At 52.5% G+C, this 20330-nt stretch overlaps 1 protein-coding gene across 4 annotated transcripts in view; it reads left to right on the forward strand.

The window, feature by feature from the left end:
• The window catches only part of LOC116600015 (F-actin-monooxygenase MICAL2), a 212235-nt gene that overhangs the window by 139103 nt on the left and 52802 nt on the right, over positions 1 to 20330 (forward strand). For all 4 annotated transcript variants that reach the window (XM_032359953.1, XM_032359954.1, XM_032359952.1 and 1 more), the window contains 3 exons: positions 7674 to 7857; positions 11786 to 11967; positions 16642 to 16716. In XM_032359953.1, the coding sequence (XP_032215844.1) occupies positions 7674 to 7857; positions 11786 to 11967; positions 16642 to 16716 (441 nt within the window). The remainder of the gene's footprint in view (positions 1 to 7673; positions 7858 to 11785; positions 11968 to 16641; positions 16717 to 20330) is intronic.

The following is a 20330-nucleotide window of genomic DNA, read 5'->3' on the forward strand; positions in this document are numbered from 1 at the left end:
GGCCATATTATGTCTTACTAATGATGTGTATTGTTTACGTACCCGCCCCCCTTATTAGAACATAAACTCCTCAAAGACCGGGATCTTTGTTTCTTTTGAACATTCATATGATCCCATGGGTACAACAGTGCTTGACACCGAGTAGACTCTCAGTAAGCATTCGCAGAATAAATAAGGGGCCTGACTTCTGGCCTAGACCCCAGACTGTGGAGCCTGTCTTGGGAAGGTCTTGCTGACATCAGCTCATGGCTCAGAAAGGAGAACCTGGAGGAGAAGTATGACACTGTGCATCCTGCTGCCTCCACAGAGCCCTTTGATTGGGAGAGGGGCATCTCGATTTCACTAGAATTTTGCCTTCCAAGGGGCGCGACCTTCACTTGCATCTCTCGCCATCCTGAGTGGCCCGTGGAAGCAGGCCTGAGGCTGGCCATGGAGAGCCTTTCCAGTGGGATGCTCTTGGGTATCGAGGCCCAAGCCACCTGCTCACACACATCCTCTCCCATGCTTGGGATCCTGACACAGGAATCCAGGTGGCAGGTTTGAGACAAGAGGTGGCAGGGGGTGGGGGAACTCTGTTGCCATGGCATGTGGTTGGCTCAACTTGCCTTTGACCTCCTGAGTCTTGTCTTCTTGCGACTGTCTCTGACACCATGAGACCAGGCTGCAGGGGGACTGATGAAGCAGAGGTACACCCCCACCACTACCCAGACAAAGAAGCCAACCTCTTGATCTTGGGGGGCCTGGAAGTGTCCAGAAGCTCAGCTCCCTCCTCCCACCACCACCAGCATGAGGCCCAACCAGGCCCGGCGTGTCCACTGGAGGACTTTGTCAGGGCTCAGCGGTGGTGCCCGCCCTGCGGTGAGCTGTGAGCAGAAGTCATGGGGTGTTGCCAGAGCAAAGAACTGGGAGCCCCAAGCCTACTTCCCTTCCCACTTCCCTGAGTTGCTGTTGGGGTTCCTAACTGAAACTTAGACTTCTCTACCCCCAGCTTCGTTCAGAGAGTCTTGAGTGTAGATCCTGGCCGTGCCCAAAGTTGGAGGCCCAGGGCTGGCCTGACACAGTTCCTATCCGTGGCAAGAAGAGAGTCAAGGTCCAAGGACTAAGGCCCAAACCTGCTGCTGTTTGCAAAAGGAAAGGAGAACAAGTTGGCTGTTTGGAGGTCCGCTGAACTGTCGGGAAGGTACCACGGGCCCCCTCCCCTCTGGTCCCTGAAAAGGGAGACCCTGCTGCTCTGTGTGTTCACCCCAGGTTCAGGGTCTGTCTGCCGACAGTGCTGCCCTGCTGTCTGGCCTTCATCAAGGCCAAGGGCTCCGCGGCAGGAGCAGTGCAGCCCTGCTGAGGCCGTGAGGGAAGGGCGTGCAGCCAGGGAGGTCTGAGCTCCCACCCACCCCCATGCCCACCCCCGCTTGGCTTTACCTGAGCTGGTCTCTGCATAGAGTCTTCCCCGGGGCCAGGCAGGCCCTTCGAACGGTGCTGCTCAGCCTGGTTCAGGACAGCAGAGTATACACAGGCCTGTGAGTACACACGTGTGCACACAAACGGGCTCCCACACTCAGCCTGGAGGTGCCTGGCAAGAGTACAGGAGGGCAGGACAGCCCCATCCGAGGCCCAGGGCTCCCCATCGATTTTCTCATTGCCTGAAGACCCTTGGAAACTAGCATTCCTGGCAGTGCACTCTGGGGTGTCACTCTCAGAAGCCCCAGGATGGCGGCTGCAGCCGTTAGGCACCTGGTCCTTTATCTTTCAAAGGGGACACGTGCTGTGCAGGACCTTGGTAGGGGCATCAACACCTGTGCCATCCCCTGGCAATGAGTGGAGGGAACGCCTGACCTAGGCCCCTTCCCAAGACCCTCCCATCCTGCTGGGGGCTGTCAGTGTCCCCTCCCTCATCACCATCCACATCGCAAGGGGCTGGGGAGACTGCCCTGTGCTCAGTATCCCAGACATTTGCCTGTTTGCTGTCAGATACCCTCCCTGCCTTCCCCCTGCTCTGCTCTGTAGTGATGTATACTCGCTGGAAACTACATTTCCCAGGCTCCCTGGCACCTGGTTCCCGTTCGGTCTGACCAGTGGGAGGTGGAAGGTGGGATGGAGGGAGAAGCCTGGGTATTCCTCCGGCTTTTGCATCCCAGGCAGTGGCTGGGTCTTCCCCGTGGTACCCACTCCTGCCTGGCAGTCCTGGCCTCTGGACTCAGTGGCTCCTCCTGCCATCCCTTTGGCCGGCAGCCTCCTGCTCTGGCTTATCCCTGAGCTGCCTTCTGATCTGCCCTTGGCTTTCAGCTCATCCAACACCTTCATTGCTGAGTTTCCTGTATTTCTCTCTGTGGAACTTTCTGGCTTGAGTTCTATTTTCCCGATTCGATCCTGACAGACTTAGTTTCATGGCTCTTTTTAAATTTGTTTCTTCAGAGAGAATGTGGACAAGACAGCAGAGAGAGTTTTTCCAAGCCCAGAGCCAGAAGTTGCTCTGACAGTTAGGAGCTGTGTGACCTTGGACAAATGAGTGTCAGTTTCCTAATCTGTAAAATGGACTTAATAACGATACACAGGAGAACTTGTTGCTTTGTTGTCTGCGTGGGTTCTGGGGAAGAGTGGAAGGGTCTCCAGACCTAGAGTGAAAACAAACAATTTTACCAGCAGAATGAGGGCCAGGGTCTTCACGCTGACAGTGTAGCAGGAGTCTGGCCTGCTAAAGGCCTTGGGTCTCAGCTACTGGGGGCAGCATGTGAGGACAGACACTGCTGGCTCTGCCTCTGGCATAACCTCTTTCCCCAGGGAGCACTGGTAGGAGACTGAGTGTCTTGGCTCTGAGAGCACCTGCTTGCCTGTAGGAGGCCAGGTTGCTGCTGGATCTTTCTCCCTCCCCACCCTGCACACCACCTCCCCGGGCAGCCCCTACCCTCCACCCCGCGCTGCAGACCTGACTTCTCCCTATGGAAATAGAGAGCTCTAGAAAAATCTTGGACAAACTGCAGACAGGCCCAGGGGAGGCAGGGCAGGTGAGCACAGCTGGACGCTCCCCTGGCCTGGCCACTGACAAAGCCACTGTGTGTCCCTGCGGCGGCCAATCCAGCTGACTCACTGGGGGTCTGTGGCTGAGTTTTACTCCGGGCACTCATGCAGTGAAGATGACAACACTGACCTTTCAGGCTCTCAGGATGTTAGAGACGCTGAGCCTGGATAAAGGCCTTGAGAATGAGTTGGTGTTGCTTTCGTTGTTGCCCTGAGACTACTCCCATCGCTTGTACAGGGGCGGCTGGTCTGTGTGTGCAGACAGGAGGCCCCAGGGAATGACAGAGGGTCTGGAAGGAGGAGCTTGAGAGGAGTGATTTGCTCTGGGGCATAGCACTGAACCCCAGAGACCCAGCTGTAGCCTTTGGCCCAGGCCTTAGGGGGTAGGAGCGGGGGATGTCTGTCTTTGGGACTTTTTTACCTCGGTGAGGTGTTGCTCAGAGAAAAGTCCCAGCTTCTTTTTTTCCAAGTCTCTATTTCCCCCTGCCCCAACCCCTCCACTGATAACTGGGCTCCATGGTGAGAGACGCTGGTCCTGACCCCGCTGTCCCAAGGGCTCGTGGGTCAGCCATGTTCCCACCCCTCCAGCCTGAGCCGTTAGCCCATTCCACCCCCTTGGCCCTGATGGCCAGGTCAAGATTTTCTAGGAGGAGGGAGGGTACAAGCAGACCCTTGGCGTCTCCCTCACAGGTCTGCCTGGTCCCTGAGGTGGTGTCTCCACAGCCTGGCCCAGCTCCCCTCCACTGGCCGCAGCTGCTCTCACCCCCCGAGCTGCTCTCGCTGGCCTCGCTCCCCTCTTCTCTAGCCACGCATGCTCAGCCTTTCGTTCTCCTCCAAGTTATCACGGCCCTTTCCCTGGTCTCCCTCTCCCACCTGGTGGGTCCTCCGATCCACCGTCCACTCATCAACCAGAGCCATCGTTCTATGAGGCCACTCCGATGACTCCAGTCTTCAGCTTCCAAACTTCTGGGCGCTGCTCTGCACGCTTCACTTTGTCCTTTAGGCCCTTACCGGTTCCACATCAATGGGATGACGTCCCACTGGCTTCTTTCATACACTCTCCTGCCCTCCGGCCACGGGGATGTGGTTTCTGTTTCCATGCAGACGGTAGTGCTTTTCCTCATTGGTTTGGCTCACAGAGGTCCATCCTGTGGAACATCATCTCTCCCTTCTCTGCTCAGATCCTACTCATCCTTAACCCACTAAAATGGTGCCTTCCACCTAAGTGTTCATTGTACAGATGTCAGATCTCCCTCCCCTTTCACTTTGTCTTGCCTGACTCTTAGATGGTCTCCCTGATAAGGAGCTATGACTCTTCCCATCCCCCGCCCCTGGGACGGGAAGAGACCCTTCAAGGCAGAGAGCATGGCTGATTCATCTCCAAATCCCCAGCACAGGCCTGGGTCAGAGGAGGCCAAGGAGCATCTGTTGACCATACAGGTCTCTGTGCAGCCCGCTGAGGCACACGCACCTGAACTCAGGTATAAGGCAGGTATAGGCTAATTCTGTGTGATAAGCCTCCTGAATTGCTGGGACTCATAGCATCTATTTTTTTGTGGGTCTGTGCAGTCGGCGAGTAGCTCTGCTTCAGGCTGTAGGGGTCAGGGTGGTCCGGGCTCCCATGGGACTGGCTAGGCAAGGCTTCAGATATGCTCCCTGTGCCCGCAGTCAGGGACCTCGGCTGCGGGGGCAGCAGCAACCTGGGACAAGCTCTTCTCATGGCAAACTAGCAAGAGTGTGGGTGTACTAGCCAAACAGCAAGGTCATTTGAAGCCACTGCTCACGTCACATCCACTCGTTTCCACTGGGCAAAGCAAGTGTCACAGCCAAGTCCCACGTCAGTTGGGCAAGGAGGCCTACCAACCACCCCTTGTAGGAAGGACTGCAAGGTCACAGAAGAAAAAGCACAGCTCTGTTATGGAGAGGGGATGAAAAACAGGAACATAATCCAGCCCAAACTCCCAGAATAAAGGTCACGTACATTGGTGTCTATGGTTCTGTTCTGCTCATAGCCATACAGACGGATCCCTGTCCTCTGATGTCTTAACCTTTCTGTGCACCTGTTTTTTCATCAGCAAAATGGGGATAATAATCCTTGTCTAGAAGGTTCTCTGAAGTTTAATAGACTTAATACGCCTTAAACACTTAAAACGTTTCTCCATAAAAGTGCTCAATAAAAGTCAGCTGCTCCTATTATTAATATATTATTACAGCTACTACTACAGAGCCAAGCATCCAGTTACACACCTGTTCTACCAGTGCCTCTCACGCATAGCCACACCCATGCAGAAGTGTGCAAATGCGCACGCACAAGCAAGCGTGCACGTATGCCGAGAGTGGCAAGCTGGCCACCCACTGGCCGCATGTGCCTGGAGATATGTTTTGTTTGATTTGTACAATATTTTTAAAGCATGAGGCATTTCACATAAAAATAAAAATCTCTTGAGTTATCTTCATCGATGGTAAATGTAGTTAGAGAGTTGCCAGCCTCCTGCTGGTGGAGGTGGGAAGAACCCAACATTTAGGGCTTAGAGACTGGGTGGCTGAGATGGAGGAGCCAGGGAGAGGGCGAGAGAACAGGGTGGCCCAGAGCAGGGAGGGCTGAGGGCTGCAGCAGCTGCAGGAGGACTCCAGAGCTTGTGAATTGGATTTAGCAATAAGGAGGCCACTGAAGGGCTTTGGGGGGACACAGTTTGGGAGTCATGGAGACATAGGCAGGATTGTAGGGGACTGAGGAGTTGAGTGAGGGAAGGTGCACAGGGAAAAAGTGAGAGCAGGAGACTCTTCCAAGATGATTGGCTGGTAAGGAGGGAGAAGAGGAAGAAGGGTTGGCTAGGCGCCAGACATGGGAATTGGGTTAAAAATAGTTTCCTTAAAATGGGAGAGGCTTCAGCACATGCAAATACTGATGGAAAAGGTCCGGTAGACATAGGCGTCAATGGCACAGGGAAGAGGAGGTGATGGTCCTTGGAGAGGGGTTGGTGAGGAGGGAGGTGTCAGCCATCAAAAGAAGAGACACCTGTCCCACTGTGACCAGAGAAAGGGCCACCCAGCTGAGTTTGTGGCCAAAATGGACCTGGCCTCAGGTGGCCTGTTTTGCTCACTCATTCATTGATTCATTCAACAGGCATTCATCAAGCATCTACTCCTTACCTGGTACCATTCTAGCAAGAAAGGAAACAGACACAAATCACTGCTTATGTCCTAGTCATGGGAGAGACACAATAAACAAAAGAGAAAGTTACAGAGTTTATTAGAGATACGTTATGAATAAAAGTAAGGAGGAATAGAGAGTGCTGAGGGCATGGGTTGCAGTTAAAATAGGATGACAGGGAGAAGGTGCCATTTGACCAAAGACTTGAGGCAGTGAGTGAGCAAGGCCTGCAGGAAGCTGTCCAGGGATAGCATCTCCTAGGAAGAGGCAGGAGCGGTACACAGGACTGAGATGGGGGGACAGTAGGTTGGCCACGTGATCAGAGCAGAGAGCAGGGCAGTAGTGGGAGATGAGGTCACAGGGGACATTGGAGGGTGTGGAGCAGGGGAGCATCATCTGACTTGCATTGGACAGTTACTTGGGTGGCTGTGCTGAGAAGACAGGGGAGTGGCAGGGGGAGTATGGCAAGAAGGAAAGCAGGGAGACCCAGTGGCTTGGTCAGGGTGGTAGCAGAGGAGGCAGTGACAGGTGGCTGGATTCCTGACCCATTTTGAAGGTAGAACCAGCAGGATTGGCTGATGATTTGAGTGAAGAATGAAAGAACAAGAGAAGTCAAGGATGCTGTGAAAGCGTTTGACTTGAGCAGCAGGAAGGCCAAGGTCACCATTGACCAAGATGGGGAGGGCTGTGGGGGAAGCAGGGTTGGGGAGCGGTGTGGCTGAAGAGCTCCGCTCAGACATGAGTCTGATGTGTCCACTAGACATCCATGTGGAGAGGCCAAGGCAGCAATGGAATATATAAGCCTAGATTCAGAGGAAATGTCCAGGCTGGAAATACAGATGTAGGAGTGAGTCATTGTTATCTAGGGTTATTTGAAACCAGGAGACCAAATGAGATTATCACGGGCATGAGTAAGAGAAGAGATTCAAAGACAGCCCTGGGGCCTTCCAATGTTACCAGGTCGGGGGGCTGGGGGGAGGTGTGTGTGCAGGGAAAGGTATACCCAGCACAGAAACAAGGAGGGAAGGAGAGCAACCACTGCAGAGAAGAGAGCTGGGCTGTGTTATCCTAGAAGCTGAGAGAAGAGCTGTTTCTAGAAGGAGAGAATGAACCACTGGGTCAAATGCTTCTGACGTGTCAAGACAAGAATGGAGAAGTTGCCACCAGGTTTAGCAGTATGTTGGACACTGATTTTGACAGTGGCGGTCTAGAGATTGGGCCTGGGTGGTCCCTCTGAACATTTCAGGACCCTTTTATGGGACTAAATGAGATGTGTGTATTCATGTCCTATACACAGAGGTGCTCTAAATCCTGGGGCATCTGGTAGACTAAATGGTAGAAACAGAGGACAAGAAGGTCAGTCTTAGAGTGTCCAAGTAGACCCAAAGCCTGCTTCCCTGCCCACCTCCCCATCCCCAGCAGCCTGCCCAATCTTCTGGATAGGAAGCAGGTATCCTGTAGGGCCCATTTATTCCCATCATCTCTCTAGACCCTCTTCTCCTCCCAGCAGATGAGCCAACCTCCCCCAAGAAGCCCAAGAGTGTTCTGGAGCCAGAGCCCAGTGATATGGAAGGTGAAGCTACCTCTCTCCTGCACTCTGAATGGACCTCAGTGAAGATCAGCCCTGGGGAGGACGTAGTTGGACAAGAGATGATGGCTGTGCGTGTCCTGGTCACCAGTGATGACAGCAGGTATGCTCAGGTTGCTGCAGGATGGGGACAGAAGAGGGATTGGACAAGAGCTACAGCATTCATGGACTAGTTTCCTCTCCACTCACTGACCATGTGACCTCTCTGTGCCTTTATATTCTCACCCGTAAAATGGAGACAGTGGTATCAGCTGTCTCATGGACAATCGTAAGGATCTAACAATTAACATACATAAAGCATGTAGAACAATGTTCGGCATATAATAAGCACTATAAGTGTTAGAAATTGCTGTTTTCTCAGAGAAAGGACAGGCTCTGGCCCCACTGTCTTCTCCCCAAAAGGCAGTTGCGATGTAGGCTGCAGCAAGGGGTGCCGCGTGGGCATCACTGTCACAGTAAAATGTAAGATGGCAGTGCACGGTGATGGGGAGGCTGGGCCAGGGGCAGGAGAAGGCATGAGAAGTGAAGCCCTGCTGCCCTAGATGAGTATTTCTCAGAATGCCATCCTTACCGCCATTACTAGAACCACCCAGAGTGGTCATCAGGAGTGCCGACTCCAGGCCGCCCCCAGATACCGAATTCATCCAGGAGGTCAACCAGCAAGAGGGACCAATGGCTCAGTATGTACTAGATTCTGAGGATATAGCAGTGACCCACACAAGACAAAAGCCTTGCTCTCACAGGGCTCTTGTTCAAGCTGGGTAGACAGTCAGCAAACAAGTAAATAGTTAACAGGAGAAATCTCACCTTTGTTACAGGTGGAAAAACAAAACAGGAGTTTATGATAGTGACTAGTTAGCTAGTTTCAATCAGGAACCCAAGAAAGGCCTTTGTATCAGTTATCTGTTCTCATCATCATGCTGAGTAACAAAGCACCCAACAGCCACTGCTTATTCTACTCACGATTCTGTGGGCCAGCAATTCAGTCAGGCTCAGTCCTGCAGTTCTTCTGGTCTCAGTGGACTCCTGTGTGTTTGGACCAGCAGGGTCCCACTTCTAGAACATGGCTAGCTGTCAGCTGGGGTGCCAGGAGGCTACTGGGCTATGGGTCTTTCATCCTCCAACAGGCCAGGCAACCTGTGCTTATTCACATGGTCCTGTGAGAAGGTACAATCATGCCAAGTCTCTTGAGGTCTTGGTTGTTCTATCACGTCTGCATGGTCACAAGTCCAGCTCAGATTCAAGGGGTGGGGAAATTGGCTCTGCCATTATGGGAGGAGCTGCTAAGTTCCAATGAAAAAGGGTGTGGCTCCAGGAGGGGAATGATTGCCGGCACTCTGCAAACAATCAACCACAGCTTGCATGAGGAGGTGACATGTAACCTGAGAATTGCTGACAAGAAGGGACAGCCATGTGAAGACTGACAAAGCGGCATCCAAGCAGTGGAGTACATAGGTCCTGCAGCAACTGTGGGCCTGATGTCTTCTAACCTGGCTGGCACACAAGGAGGGGAAGAAGAGTAAGATATACCAGAAAGTAAGGCCGGAGTAAGGCTGAGTAAGATAGGACCAGGACTTTAAACTTTATTACAGGTCCTATTGAAAGCCATTAGGTAATTCTTAAGTCAGAGAGTGACATCTTATTTATGATTTCCAAAGATCAGCAGGGCTTGCTTGGTACAGAAAATGCTTGGGGCAGAGGTGGGTGGGAGGGAGGCAGGGAGGCCCGGTGGGAGCCTGTGGTGCAGGTAAGAGATGAGGGACTTGGACCAAGGTTGGGAGCAGGGGAGGAGATTTGCTAATGGACTAAACGTGAAGGTGAGAATAAGCCCAAGGGTGACTCCCAGACTTTGCGCCACGTGCTGCATGAAAGGTACAGTCATTTCTAGAGTAGCCTTGAGGAGGACAAGATTTGGGGAAAGATGCAGATCTGTGGAGAAAATCAAGAGTAGCCTTTTGGACCTGTGGGGTTTGAGATGTCTTTGCACAGTTGCCAAGCAAGCAGTAGAACAGAGAAGTTTCTGCGAGGCAGAACTAAAGACAGGATTTAGGGGCCAGTGGCACATAGAGGCTATGAAAGCCAAGGGAGTTGATGAGTCACCTGTGGAGTAAAAATGTTTCTTCAGGAAAAAAAAAAAAAAAGAGGCTATCTTCTCCTAGATAAAGAAGAGCTGAGCCTGGATGAGGGCCCCAGGGCATTTGAACACTCAGTGGGCAAGCAGAGAAGATGCTGGCAAAACCCAGGAAGGAGAGAAACCAAGAGAGGCTGAGTTATGGAAGCTAAGAGAAGAAAGAAGTTTCAGGATGGAGAGTGTGGTTCACTGTTTCAGATGAGCATGGATGAGCTGAAGGAGTGACCTCTGGTTTTTCCAATAAGAGGATCAGAAACCTGACTGGATTAGGTGTGGGAAGAATGTGAGGGATGACTATGGATACCGCCGTGCAGACAGCTAGTTAGTTCATGAAGTCTGGAGCCTTCAGATTCTGGAAGAGAGGCCTGGGAACGTACATTTTATTTTAGCATGTCCCATAGGTGATTCTAACCACATGTCAGCGTGAGCACCTCTGCTTCGGAGTGCCCTCTGCAGTCACTGAGATAAAAGGCAAGGCCCAGAGAAGGAAGGCCCTGCCCCAAGTCTCATACAGCCTTCTAGAGCTCAGTTAGGCAGGACCATGTTCATTGTGAGAGACAGAAACCCAAAGCTAGCTTAAGTAACAAAGCAAATACTTTGGCTCCTCTGGCTGGGAAGTCCAAGGGTAGTCCTCTCTCCAGGCAAGGTTGGAGCCCAGAACTCAAGTAGCCAGTCTCTGCTGTTGCCTCTTTGCATTTTGGATTTACAAGCATCCACAAGGAGGCTATATCCACATGTGGAACTCCTGGTTACAGAGGACCTCGGCCTACGACCATCTGTCCATGTCCATGTCCCAAGGTCTCAAGGTAGACCTCCAATGGGTACTACTGCCTCTGGGACCCATCGGTGAAGAGCCCTGGGATACTGTGGCGGGCAGGTTTGGGCCCTGGGATGGATGGAAAGTCCACCAGAGCACAGAGATGAATGAGCAGTGGCCCAGTGGGAAGATGTGTGCTGACTTACATACACAGACAGTAAATAGTCACAGCCCTATAGGTTGGCACCTCCCTAGGCCCCCAGGGAACTGTGCCTGTGCTGTCCCTGCTGCTGAGGACACACCACTTCCACTTCTCTGCCACACAAATTCTGGCCCGTCATTCAAGGCCCAGCTTCCAGACTCCCCCTCCAACCCCGAAGCCTTTTTCCTCCCGTCCGTTCCCATAGGACATGAGCAGCACTCAAATACCTAACATTTTAGGACCAGGTCCTAAATGATAAGCTCATTTTGCCCCAGAGAGCTGAGGAGTCACGCTGAAGGATGGCTGAAGGCAGGTAGACCAGCCGTCGCACAAGCATGTCAACATATGTTCATGGGGGCTTCATTCTCCTGCTTGGATCCACGCCAGTATTTGTTTGCTAGGGCTCCGGAAAGTACCACGGACCGGGTGGCTTGAACAACAGAGACGTGCTTTCTCACAGTTCTAGAAGCTGGGAGTCTGAGATCAAGTGCCGGCACGGCTGGTTCCCCCTGAGAGCCACGAGGGGGAAGGATCTGTTCCAGGCCCCTCTCCTCAGTTTGTCGATGGCTGACCCCATGTTCATGGGATGTTTTCTTCTATGCCTGTCCAAATTTCCTCTTCTTGTAAGGACACCAGCCCTGTTGGATTAGGGCTCACCCTAATGACCTCATTTTAACTCGCTTACCTCCTTAAAGCCCCAATCTCTAAGTGCAGTCACCTTCTGAGGTCCTAGGTGTTCTGACTTCATATGAATTTGGGGGAGCACAGTTCAGCCCATAACAAAGCCTGTGACTGGGCTTGGGGTGCAGAGGTGACAAAACCACTCTCACTGCCCCAGAGTGCCGTGGTCTGTGGGAGACAGTGACAGGCAGGGCACAGTGGGGTGTGGGATGTGACCTGCAGGGCTCCCCACTCACCCACCCTGTGCTTCCTCCTTCCAGCTCCGAGGCAGAGCCAGACTGCCGCGGCAGTGAGGCTTCCAGTGCCCAACCCCATGAGGAGAGCCCCCCGCGGCCAGAAACCCCGCCCTTCCCGGAGCGCCTCACCAGGCACAGCTCCCTGAGAGAGGTCTCGACCAGGAAAGTCTCACCATGGTGCCCTGAGGAGTCACAAGCTGTGCACGGTGAGCAGGGAGCTTGCCTGGGTGGGGGCCAGGCTTGCTTGGTCCTGGCAAATGGGGAAGGAACAGAGACTCCCCACAGCCAGTTTTTTACCACAGAGGATCCAGTGACAGGTCCAGCCCTCGGGCTTAAGGGCAGCAGGGCTGGGGTGTAAGTGGGAGTGACCCAGGCCCAGCCTTCTTTCCCCAGAGAAGCTTTGGAATCTCAGGTGGGCAGGGGGCAGAGGGGCTGACTGACTGTTGTGTGTCCCAGGCTGGCGGAGATAAGGGGACTCCAGCACCCTCTTGCCTGGGACAGTCTCCTCTTGCCATATCTCCTTAGGGGCCCATCTGGTGTTCCGTAGCCCAGTAGGGAAGGATGGGGCTTAGCTGCCATTGGACCACAGGCAGCCAGGAGCAGCACAGGGCATTAGCATGCTTGGAACATGCGGAATGCCCTAGAAGTTTACACAGTAATAAATGCACTTCTACTAAGCACCTTTAACAGCTGAGGGTTTTCCCATACGTGGCCCCATTTCATCCTCAGGACGACCCTGTGGGGTAAGTAAGCTCACCCTTTTACCCGTGAGCAAACAGACTGTGTTTTCCCTAAGTCTCACAGCTGGTAAGCTGTGTGGCCCAGGGCCAAGGGCCTCCAGACCCTAGAAAGTTGTCTTTAGCAGCCAGTTTTTTTTAAATAAAGGTGGCCTTGAATGTTTTGACTTGGCCAACGGCAGCTTGCGAGCTCGGGGTGGAAAGAAGCAGGCTAACAGAAACTTGCCACCTTAGGCACCAGCGGCCTTGGCTGCCCTGGGACAGTCAGGACTCAGCTTGTCCTGCACATCCCTCTGGTGGCAGAGAGCAGAATTTCCACCCGAACCTAGGGTTGGTTTCCCAGGAAAACCAGGGCTGAGGCAGGCCTCTTAGAAACTCTGGATTTACCTTCCTTGTGAGCTTTCAAAAAAAAAGGGGGACAATTGTCATCCGAACATATTTGCTCAATAGCATTGTGGTGTGGTCTGGAAGGGCTTAGCATGGCCAGTGAACAGAACACTACCCCCTGCCCGGCTGGGGCAGCCTGCCTCTGTCTGCTCAGGCTTGGCCTCTGTCTCCCTGGGCTCCAGCCTCCTCATTTACAGATATGAAGCCTGCCTGCCTTTCATTCCTTCCCTCTGTTTCTCCTTGCTCCTCAATTGCCAGGGGATCTTAGGCAATTTACAAGAAAGACATAAAACAAAATTCTACATCTCTCTCTCTCTCTCTCTCTCTCTCTCTCTAAAAGATAAATCCTCAAGATCAGGGTTAACCAAATGATTTTAGGAGGTAGAAACCCCAGAGAGGCAGACTGTGGTCCTAAGCAGTTGCTCTAGGGGAATCATAAATTTGATCCTGAGTTTTCTGGCAGCCAGAGTTAAAAATGAAACACAATCATTGTTCTCACTGTTCATGAGAAAAACAACATATTGGTTTGTGGCAAGTTCCAGATCTGGTAGCCCTTTCCCTAGTGCTTCGTGTCAAACAGACAGCACTGGGAGACGCATGAGTTCATGTCCTGGGTGAGGCTGTCTTGTACAGCATCCCTGCCTGGCCGTCGAGGGCATCACGATCACCCACGACTTAGTAAGAGGAGTTCTTCCAGGGAGATGGGGCTGGGTCAAGACATTAAGGCAGTGTGGCCAAAGACTTTTGTTTCTAAGAGTCCAGCTTAATTCCAGGATAAAATACAGAGTAGACAGAGACGTGGACAGGCTGCATGACTTTCAAGCGAACTTTTGTTGATTTCACTGTCATGCATCACATTTTTGATCATTGCTAGGCAGACCCCATTGTAAAGGTTAAAACCTCCAGCACGGTCTCAGAGCTGTGGTTTGTGTGGCTAGTTATGATAAATCGGTTACTTTACCAGATCCTATAGGGTTGATCACTCACCACCGTTTTCACTTGAGTAAATGGCTCAGAGCTGAGCCAAGGGAATACCAAACCAGGCCAACCTGGCCAACCTGCTTTAAGAAGACTCCTGGTTTGCACACCCGTGCTCATCCGGCATTATTTACAATTGCCAAAGGGGGAAATGACCCCCAGATTCACCAAGTGGTGAGTGGATAAACAAATTGGGCGACATCCATCTAATGAACTATTATTCAGTGTTAGAAAGGAAGGAGGCTCTGACACATGGTCCAACGTGGATGAACCTTGCAGACATGATGCTGAGTGAAGTAAGCCAGACACGCAAGCCAGAACAAGCATTACATGATTCCACGTCTGTGTGGCACCTGGAATAGTCAAATTCGTAGAGAGAGTCCGGGGGTAGGAAAGTGGGGGGTTAGATTTGTGGGTACAGAGTTTCAGTTTGGGATGAAGAAGTTCTGGAGGTGGATAGTGGTGATGGTTGAACAACAGCGTGAATGATCTTACGGCACCAAGCTCGCCTCTAACGTGACAAAAATGGTACCTTTTGTGTTACATAGTGTTTCTCCATGACTTCTGGGACTACCTCGGCTCATCGAGGAAGCTACTGTATCCTCAAGGTTCTTTAGTACAGAGCATCCCCAAGAGGATGGCCTGAAATAGAATTTAAACCCTGTATTATCAGGGCTCAGTGGAAAAGGTTCAGTAATGCTCCCCTAAAACACCGTTCAGTGGATCTTTGAAATCTTGTTTAAAAGGCAGATACGTAGGTTCCTACCTACAGAGATTCCGTTCTGGTGGGTCTAGCTTGGAACGAAGTAGGTGCATTTTATGGAAGCGCCCCATCTGCTCCCATGCAGGGGGGGCCACATCCTATACTTCGGGGATCACAGGAGAGCAGCTTCCAAGAGGGCCTGTCTGTGTCAGTTTGTTGTGACGTGCACACTGAAACAATTAAATGAATCAATCGCGTGAGTTTGGGGCGTAAATCAGTTAGAGCTGTGGGGCAGACTGCCCCCATCTTATTCTGCTTTAGAAAAATTGGTATTTCTCCATTTTTTTTTTTTTCTGGCAATAATTTGACAACAGGGATGGTCTGATGACCTACAGGGCATACTGATAGTCTGTAACAATAAAGCAGTATTATTATTATCATTAATACCATATGGCAAAATACTTACCCCTTACTCCTTTTGGAGTGGGTCATGCAGTAAGAGCTCCAAAAGCGCTCCCTAAAAATAAATATAAATAAAATATAAGATGAAAAAGGGAACCGGGCTTGCTTTATGCTGCTCAAAATGACTGGATCGAATCATTGCTACCCACCCTGTTGTTCCTATTGTGGTTAAAAATGTGCACATGTGTGTCCTATAAACACCAGCAATGGAAAATCGCTTGTGAATTTTAGCCACTTTTAATAAGTTCCATTCCACAAAGTGAAAAGGCTGAGGAGAAGCAATAAAATAGGAGCCTGACGCTGCCTTCTACATTTCTCAGGAAATTTCTCCACCAGCAGACGGAGGGGCTGTAGTAATGGTCGGCAGGAGGTAGCTTTCCCAGAGGCCCGCCTGCCCCTGCTGCACACTGTCCAGCCAGGCTGACCCTGCCCTGCACCTGCAGAAGGGAGGAACAGGCCCAAACAGCCCAGGAGTCTGGGCCCTGGACCCCTCCACAGAGCTCCCCCTCAAACCCGTGGCTTCGATATGACAGGAGGCCTGTGGGACAAAGAACCCACCAGACAGAACAGGATCATGTGGTCTCCACAGTAAGGAAAAGAGGGGAGTCAGGGGCCGAAGGAGCTGGCATATCTTGTCCCAAGGAAGAGAAGCCCCCAGAAGGGATTGGATTGCCATCTGCACCCCACAGTCTGGCTAATGAGCGCTGACGCCCAGTTCTGAGCACTGGCAGGGTGTGGGACCCAGGATTTCTTACCAAGAGAGGGCTGGGCCTTGGCTTCAAACCTCCCCGACCCCGTTCCCCCACACCCACATCACTCCTGGGGCGTTCTTTCCTTCCACGCCCCCTTGTCCCACCTGTGTGCATGCGGTTCCCCATTCTTTCTCTGAAGGAGAGGTTCTCTGAAGGAACTGCCACAGGGACCCGGAGCCTGAGACCAAATCTGAGGGCCCAGAGTGGGAATGGGGTACATGCGCATCTCTCCCACCCTGAAAGGCCAAGGCCATGTTCTTCTGCATATGATATTCATCTCGCTCAGCTAATTCTCAAGACCCACCTGAGTGGAGGTTCTTCAGTACGCGGTCTGTGGAATCCTGGTTCCTGAAGGGTTTGGGAGGCTTTGTAGGGGAGGGGGAGAGGAGGTAGAACTTCCTGGAGCTTCCAGGCTTCATTGAGAGCAACTCCGGTTTGTCTGCTCCATATATGGGACGTTGATGTGAGACCAGCTTTGAAGAACTGCTTTGCTGAAAATGAGCATACAAGTGTGCACAAAAGCACGCGTATATATGGGCATGTGTGAATACATGTGTGCACATACACAGGGACACATGTATGTTAGTTATGGGTGAGTTAGAATGATGGCTCATAATTTGAGGCATTTTCTGAATGATCACCGTACCTGTCCCAAAGCAGGGTCTCAATATGAGACCAAATAAAAAGGTGAGAGGTATGTGTCGTAGGGATGGGAAGATGCAGTCTGGAAAAGGAAGGGGTTCAGTCAATTATGACTATTAGTCTATAAAATGTGCCACAGGAGAAAACCCCATAGTTTTCCTGTAAGTTTAACTTCCTCCCTCCCTGTCTTCTCTCCCCCTTTCTTTTTTTCTACCACAGCTCTGCAACGGGCCAGTAGCTTCCAGTCTCCAAGTCCCAGCAAATACCAGAGCTGGAGAAGAAAATTCCAGTCGAGTGAGTCATGAGCTCTCTGGGAGTGGGCCGGGAGAGGCATGGGCAGTGTCTTCTGGTCAATTCTCAGGGGCAGCTGTTCTCATTCCATGCGTGTCCTCTCTGACCTGGCCTCTGGGATGTTAGGGGCAAGGAAAGAAATAGAAGGTTGACTGTTTCCACTGCTGACTCGAGGAAGCATTTTCCAAGGATTTAGGACCTTTCTTTCTCCTTCAGCTCCCCAGTGTGGAATCATGGAGCCTTAGAGCTCTGCTGTTGCACCTGGAAGGGTATTAGTAATGATTGGCTGCAAGCTTTTTGAAACACAGATGAGGAAACCGAGACCCAGAGCTTCTATGTGTTTTCATTCTGTGCACTCGAGATGGATTGACAAATCAGCTGAATGACCTCATGTAGTCATGGGCATAGCAGTGAAGGAAGCCGCACCCACATCCATGCACACACCCATCCGTACAGACACACCTGCTTCTTTCTCTGAGCAGGCTTTGATCCCAGCATCCCTGCGAAGAACAGGGTTGGGTGAGGACCAGTGACTACAACGGACACCAAGGCATCTGGATATACCACTAGGGGGCGCAGCATCCCCACTCATGGGGGCACCGCATTCTGGGGCTGGCTGCAGTTGCTGTGGGGCCTCCCTTACAGGGCAGACATCCCTTCCCGGGCCCTCTAATCCATCTCCAAGTCCCCCTTCCACCTTCCCCTGCCCCCACACTCTCTCTCTGGGCTTTGCTCTGGGAGAGGTGGACCCAGGAAAGCCTTGGGTTAGACAAAAGTTTCTAAAAGGAGCCATTGTTGAAGTTGGAACAGAGCACTAGTTAGTTGGCTCCTTCCTTCTGAGTCAGTGTGGACTCCTGGCCCATGAGTCATTCATTCTCCTAGCAACCCTCAGATTCGAGGCCTCCCCTCCCTTGGGTGAGGCTGGGATAATGGGTGCCTCTGGAGCTGGACTACAGTGGCACACCGGCAAGCCACCCCACCCAGGGCACCCTGAAATGACTGTGGAATCATCTTGCAGTCTCAGGCACTGAGGGTGACAAGAAAAGGGGGAATTTAATGTTTACTGAGTGCCCAGGTCACTCCATTTCCCCTTCCCCACCAGCCCCTCCTCAGATTACGGGAATTCTGCTTCTGTGGGGTGGGGCGGTCCGTTTGGGTACGGATTTCACCCAGTGCTAACAGCTGACTTCACTGAGTGCCGCTAGTACAAGGGGCTCTACTTTGCCCTTGAGAGATTCCTCGGGGTACGAGCAGTGAGTCTGGTGGGGGCCCCTGGTAGCAGGGTAGGGGATGCTGGAGGAGGCACGGGAGAGAGAGGACAGCTAACCAGCAGCATGGTTTCTGGGATGCCCCTGAGGGCATCGGCATGTCTCTAGTTATCCCAGATGTTGGTTCTCAAGTGTATGTAAAAGCTGGTTTGAGGGCAGGCCTTCAGTTGGGGTCGTTTCTATGGGCCTGGCCCAGAGGAGGTGTCCAGTCATTGCTTGCTAAATGAATGAGTATAAATGAGTGAACAAATACAGGAACCAAGGAATGAGGTGGCTGGACCTGGTGCAGAAACAAACGGAGCCCATGGGCTCCGCCTGTGCAGGAAGCTGCCCCTAGAGGGCGCTCTGAGACCTTGGGAGACTGGAGCATTACCTAAACTCCAAATTCTGGGAAGCTTCACCCTGGAATCCCCGTCTTTGTAAGAATCCTCACAGCGTCGTTTTGTCATCTTCACTTTGCCCAAGAGGAAACCCCAGGGGGCAGCACTGGTCCTACTGTAGTAAGGAGCAGAACCCGGGGCGCCGTCTCCTGCGTCCATTCACTGCCCGGTCAAGGCTAGTTCTGGCCCCAGCACTGGTGGGAGGACAGAGGGAGCTGTGTCAGTGACCTTCTCACCCTCCCACTGCTGACTGTAGTCTCAGTGACCTCTAGAGCCAAGGTGAGAGGTTACTGCCAGAGGGCCCAGAGAAGAGGCAACTGAGCCAAAGGGGGCTTGAGGGCCATAACCCAGGCCTGCTCTGCTCATCAAGCCCTGGCGTGATGGGACCAGCAAGGCTGGCAGCACCCGGGACTGAGACAGCCTGGCTGGACCGTGCCAAGCGTCCACGGGAAACAAGAAGGAACCTGCAGGGAAGGATCTGAGTTGGTGAATGAGGAATCCCTGAGCCTACAAGTTAAGAGAAATCCCTGCCAGGGTAGGGGTGCGCAGCCCCCTCTGGAACAGGTCGGTTCAATGGTGTCATTACTGGCCACAACTTGTGTGTGTGGGAGGAAGAGGGATTGGAGTTCATATTTAGCTAGCGTGCTGCATTGACTTTGCGTTCTACCCCAGGCGCCACTTTTTATCCATTTTGGCCTCCCCGTGAAGCAATGCTAGCCGTCTTATTTTTCACGTGAGGCAAATGTCAGGCAGCTGGTGTGGGTGTGAAGCAGTGTGGGGCTCCAGGTCCCCTTTGCATCCTCTGAGGGAACCCAAAGACATCAGCCACCTCAGGCAGTGAGATCTCCCGTCGCCTCTCAGCGTAGCTCTGGCCTTTCCCTCCCAGGTGGCAGTTTGACGGGCAGGTGTCCCCTCGAGCTCTGTCCCAGTTCTCCTGAAGTCAGTGCATGAGGAACGAGTGTGCAGAGAGGACTCCCCCGTGGTGGGAGTGGGGGGCAGGGATTAATAAAAGAAGAGAGGGAGCAGCCCTGGGTCGTGACCTCATGAACCCCAAGGCTTTCCTGTCAGGTTTGGTTCCCAAGGTGTCCCTGGCTCTGTGTCAGAGGTTCCAGAGATTTCCTAGGGGGAACAAAGAAACAGTCTGTTGAGCCGAGGGGACTCCGAGACAAGCTGAGGAGTTTGATTCAGGAGGTAGCTGAGGGAAGGGAATGAGGGGGCAAGGAAGAGGAGGAGGAGGAATTCGGCAGGAATTTGGCAAGCTGAAGACAGGAAGCAAGGCAACAACTGACTCACAGCGTTTGCCTTTTTAGGCTCGAACCATCTAATTGTGGGCTGCAATGGGGGTTTGGGTGACAGGCCAGCCAGCCTCCCCTGCATCGGCTCCTGGCAGCGTGGGACCTTCTCCCAGCAGCTCCTTCCTGCCACCCTCGGATCTCTTCCCCTGGGTTATCTTTTCCTCAGAAGCATTCTGGAGGGCTTCACTTTGGAAGCCTGTGGAACATATGTGTGTGGTGGCTGTCTTTCCAGAGCCCAGGACTGGGATACGTGTTCTGACACACTTGCCAGCATGTATAAGGAAAGCAGGACAGAATCCTGAAGAACCCAGATGGGTTTGGAAGGAGCTTCTCTGGGGGTACGGTTGACCTGGTCTATATGGGTTCCACAGGAGGAGCTTTGGGGAAACTGAGGCCGAGGACTGTCTTGGGTTAGGAAGTGAGCTAACATCTGAAGGTTGGATACTGTGGAGGGAACTCGGAATGGGTCAGCAGAGTGGCCGCAGGCAGGGAGTCTGATAGGAGTGGGTATACACACACATAGGTTCTGGGAAGTCTCTGGGAGGCAGACTCGTTTGTTGGGAGGGTTCACAGGAGAGGTGGCTGGACTGAAGGGTCATACACTGAGCGGACAATTCCAAAACAGAGTGTGGCATTTTCTGAATCCCTCAGAGGACATATCATTGGGATGGTCG

Source organism: Mustela erminea, chromosome 9, assembly GCF_009829155.1.
Source record: "Mustela erminea isolate mMusErm1 chromosome 9, mMusErm1.Pri, whole genome shotgun sequence".
Lineage (NCBI taxonomy): Eukaryota > Metazoa > Chordata > Mammalia > Carnivora > Mustelidae > Mustela > Mustela erminea.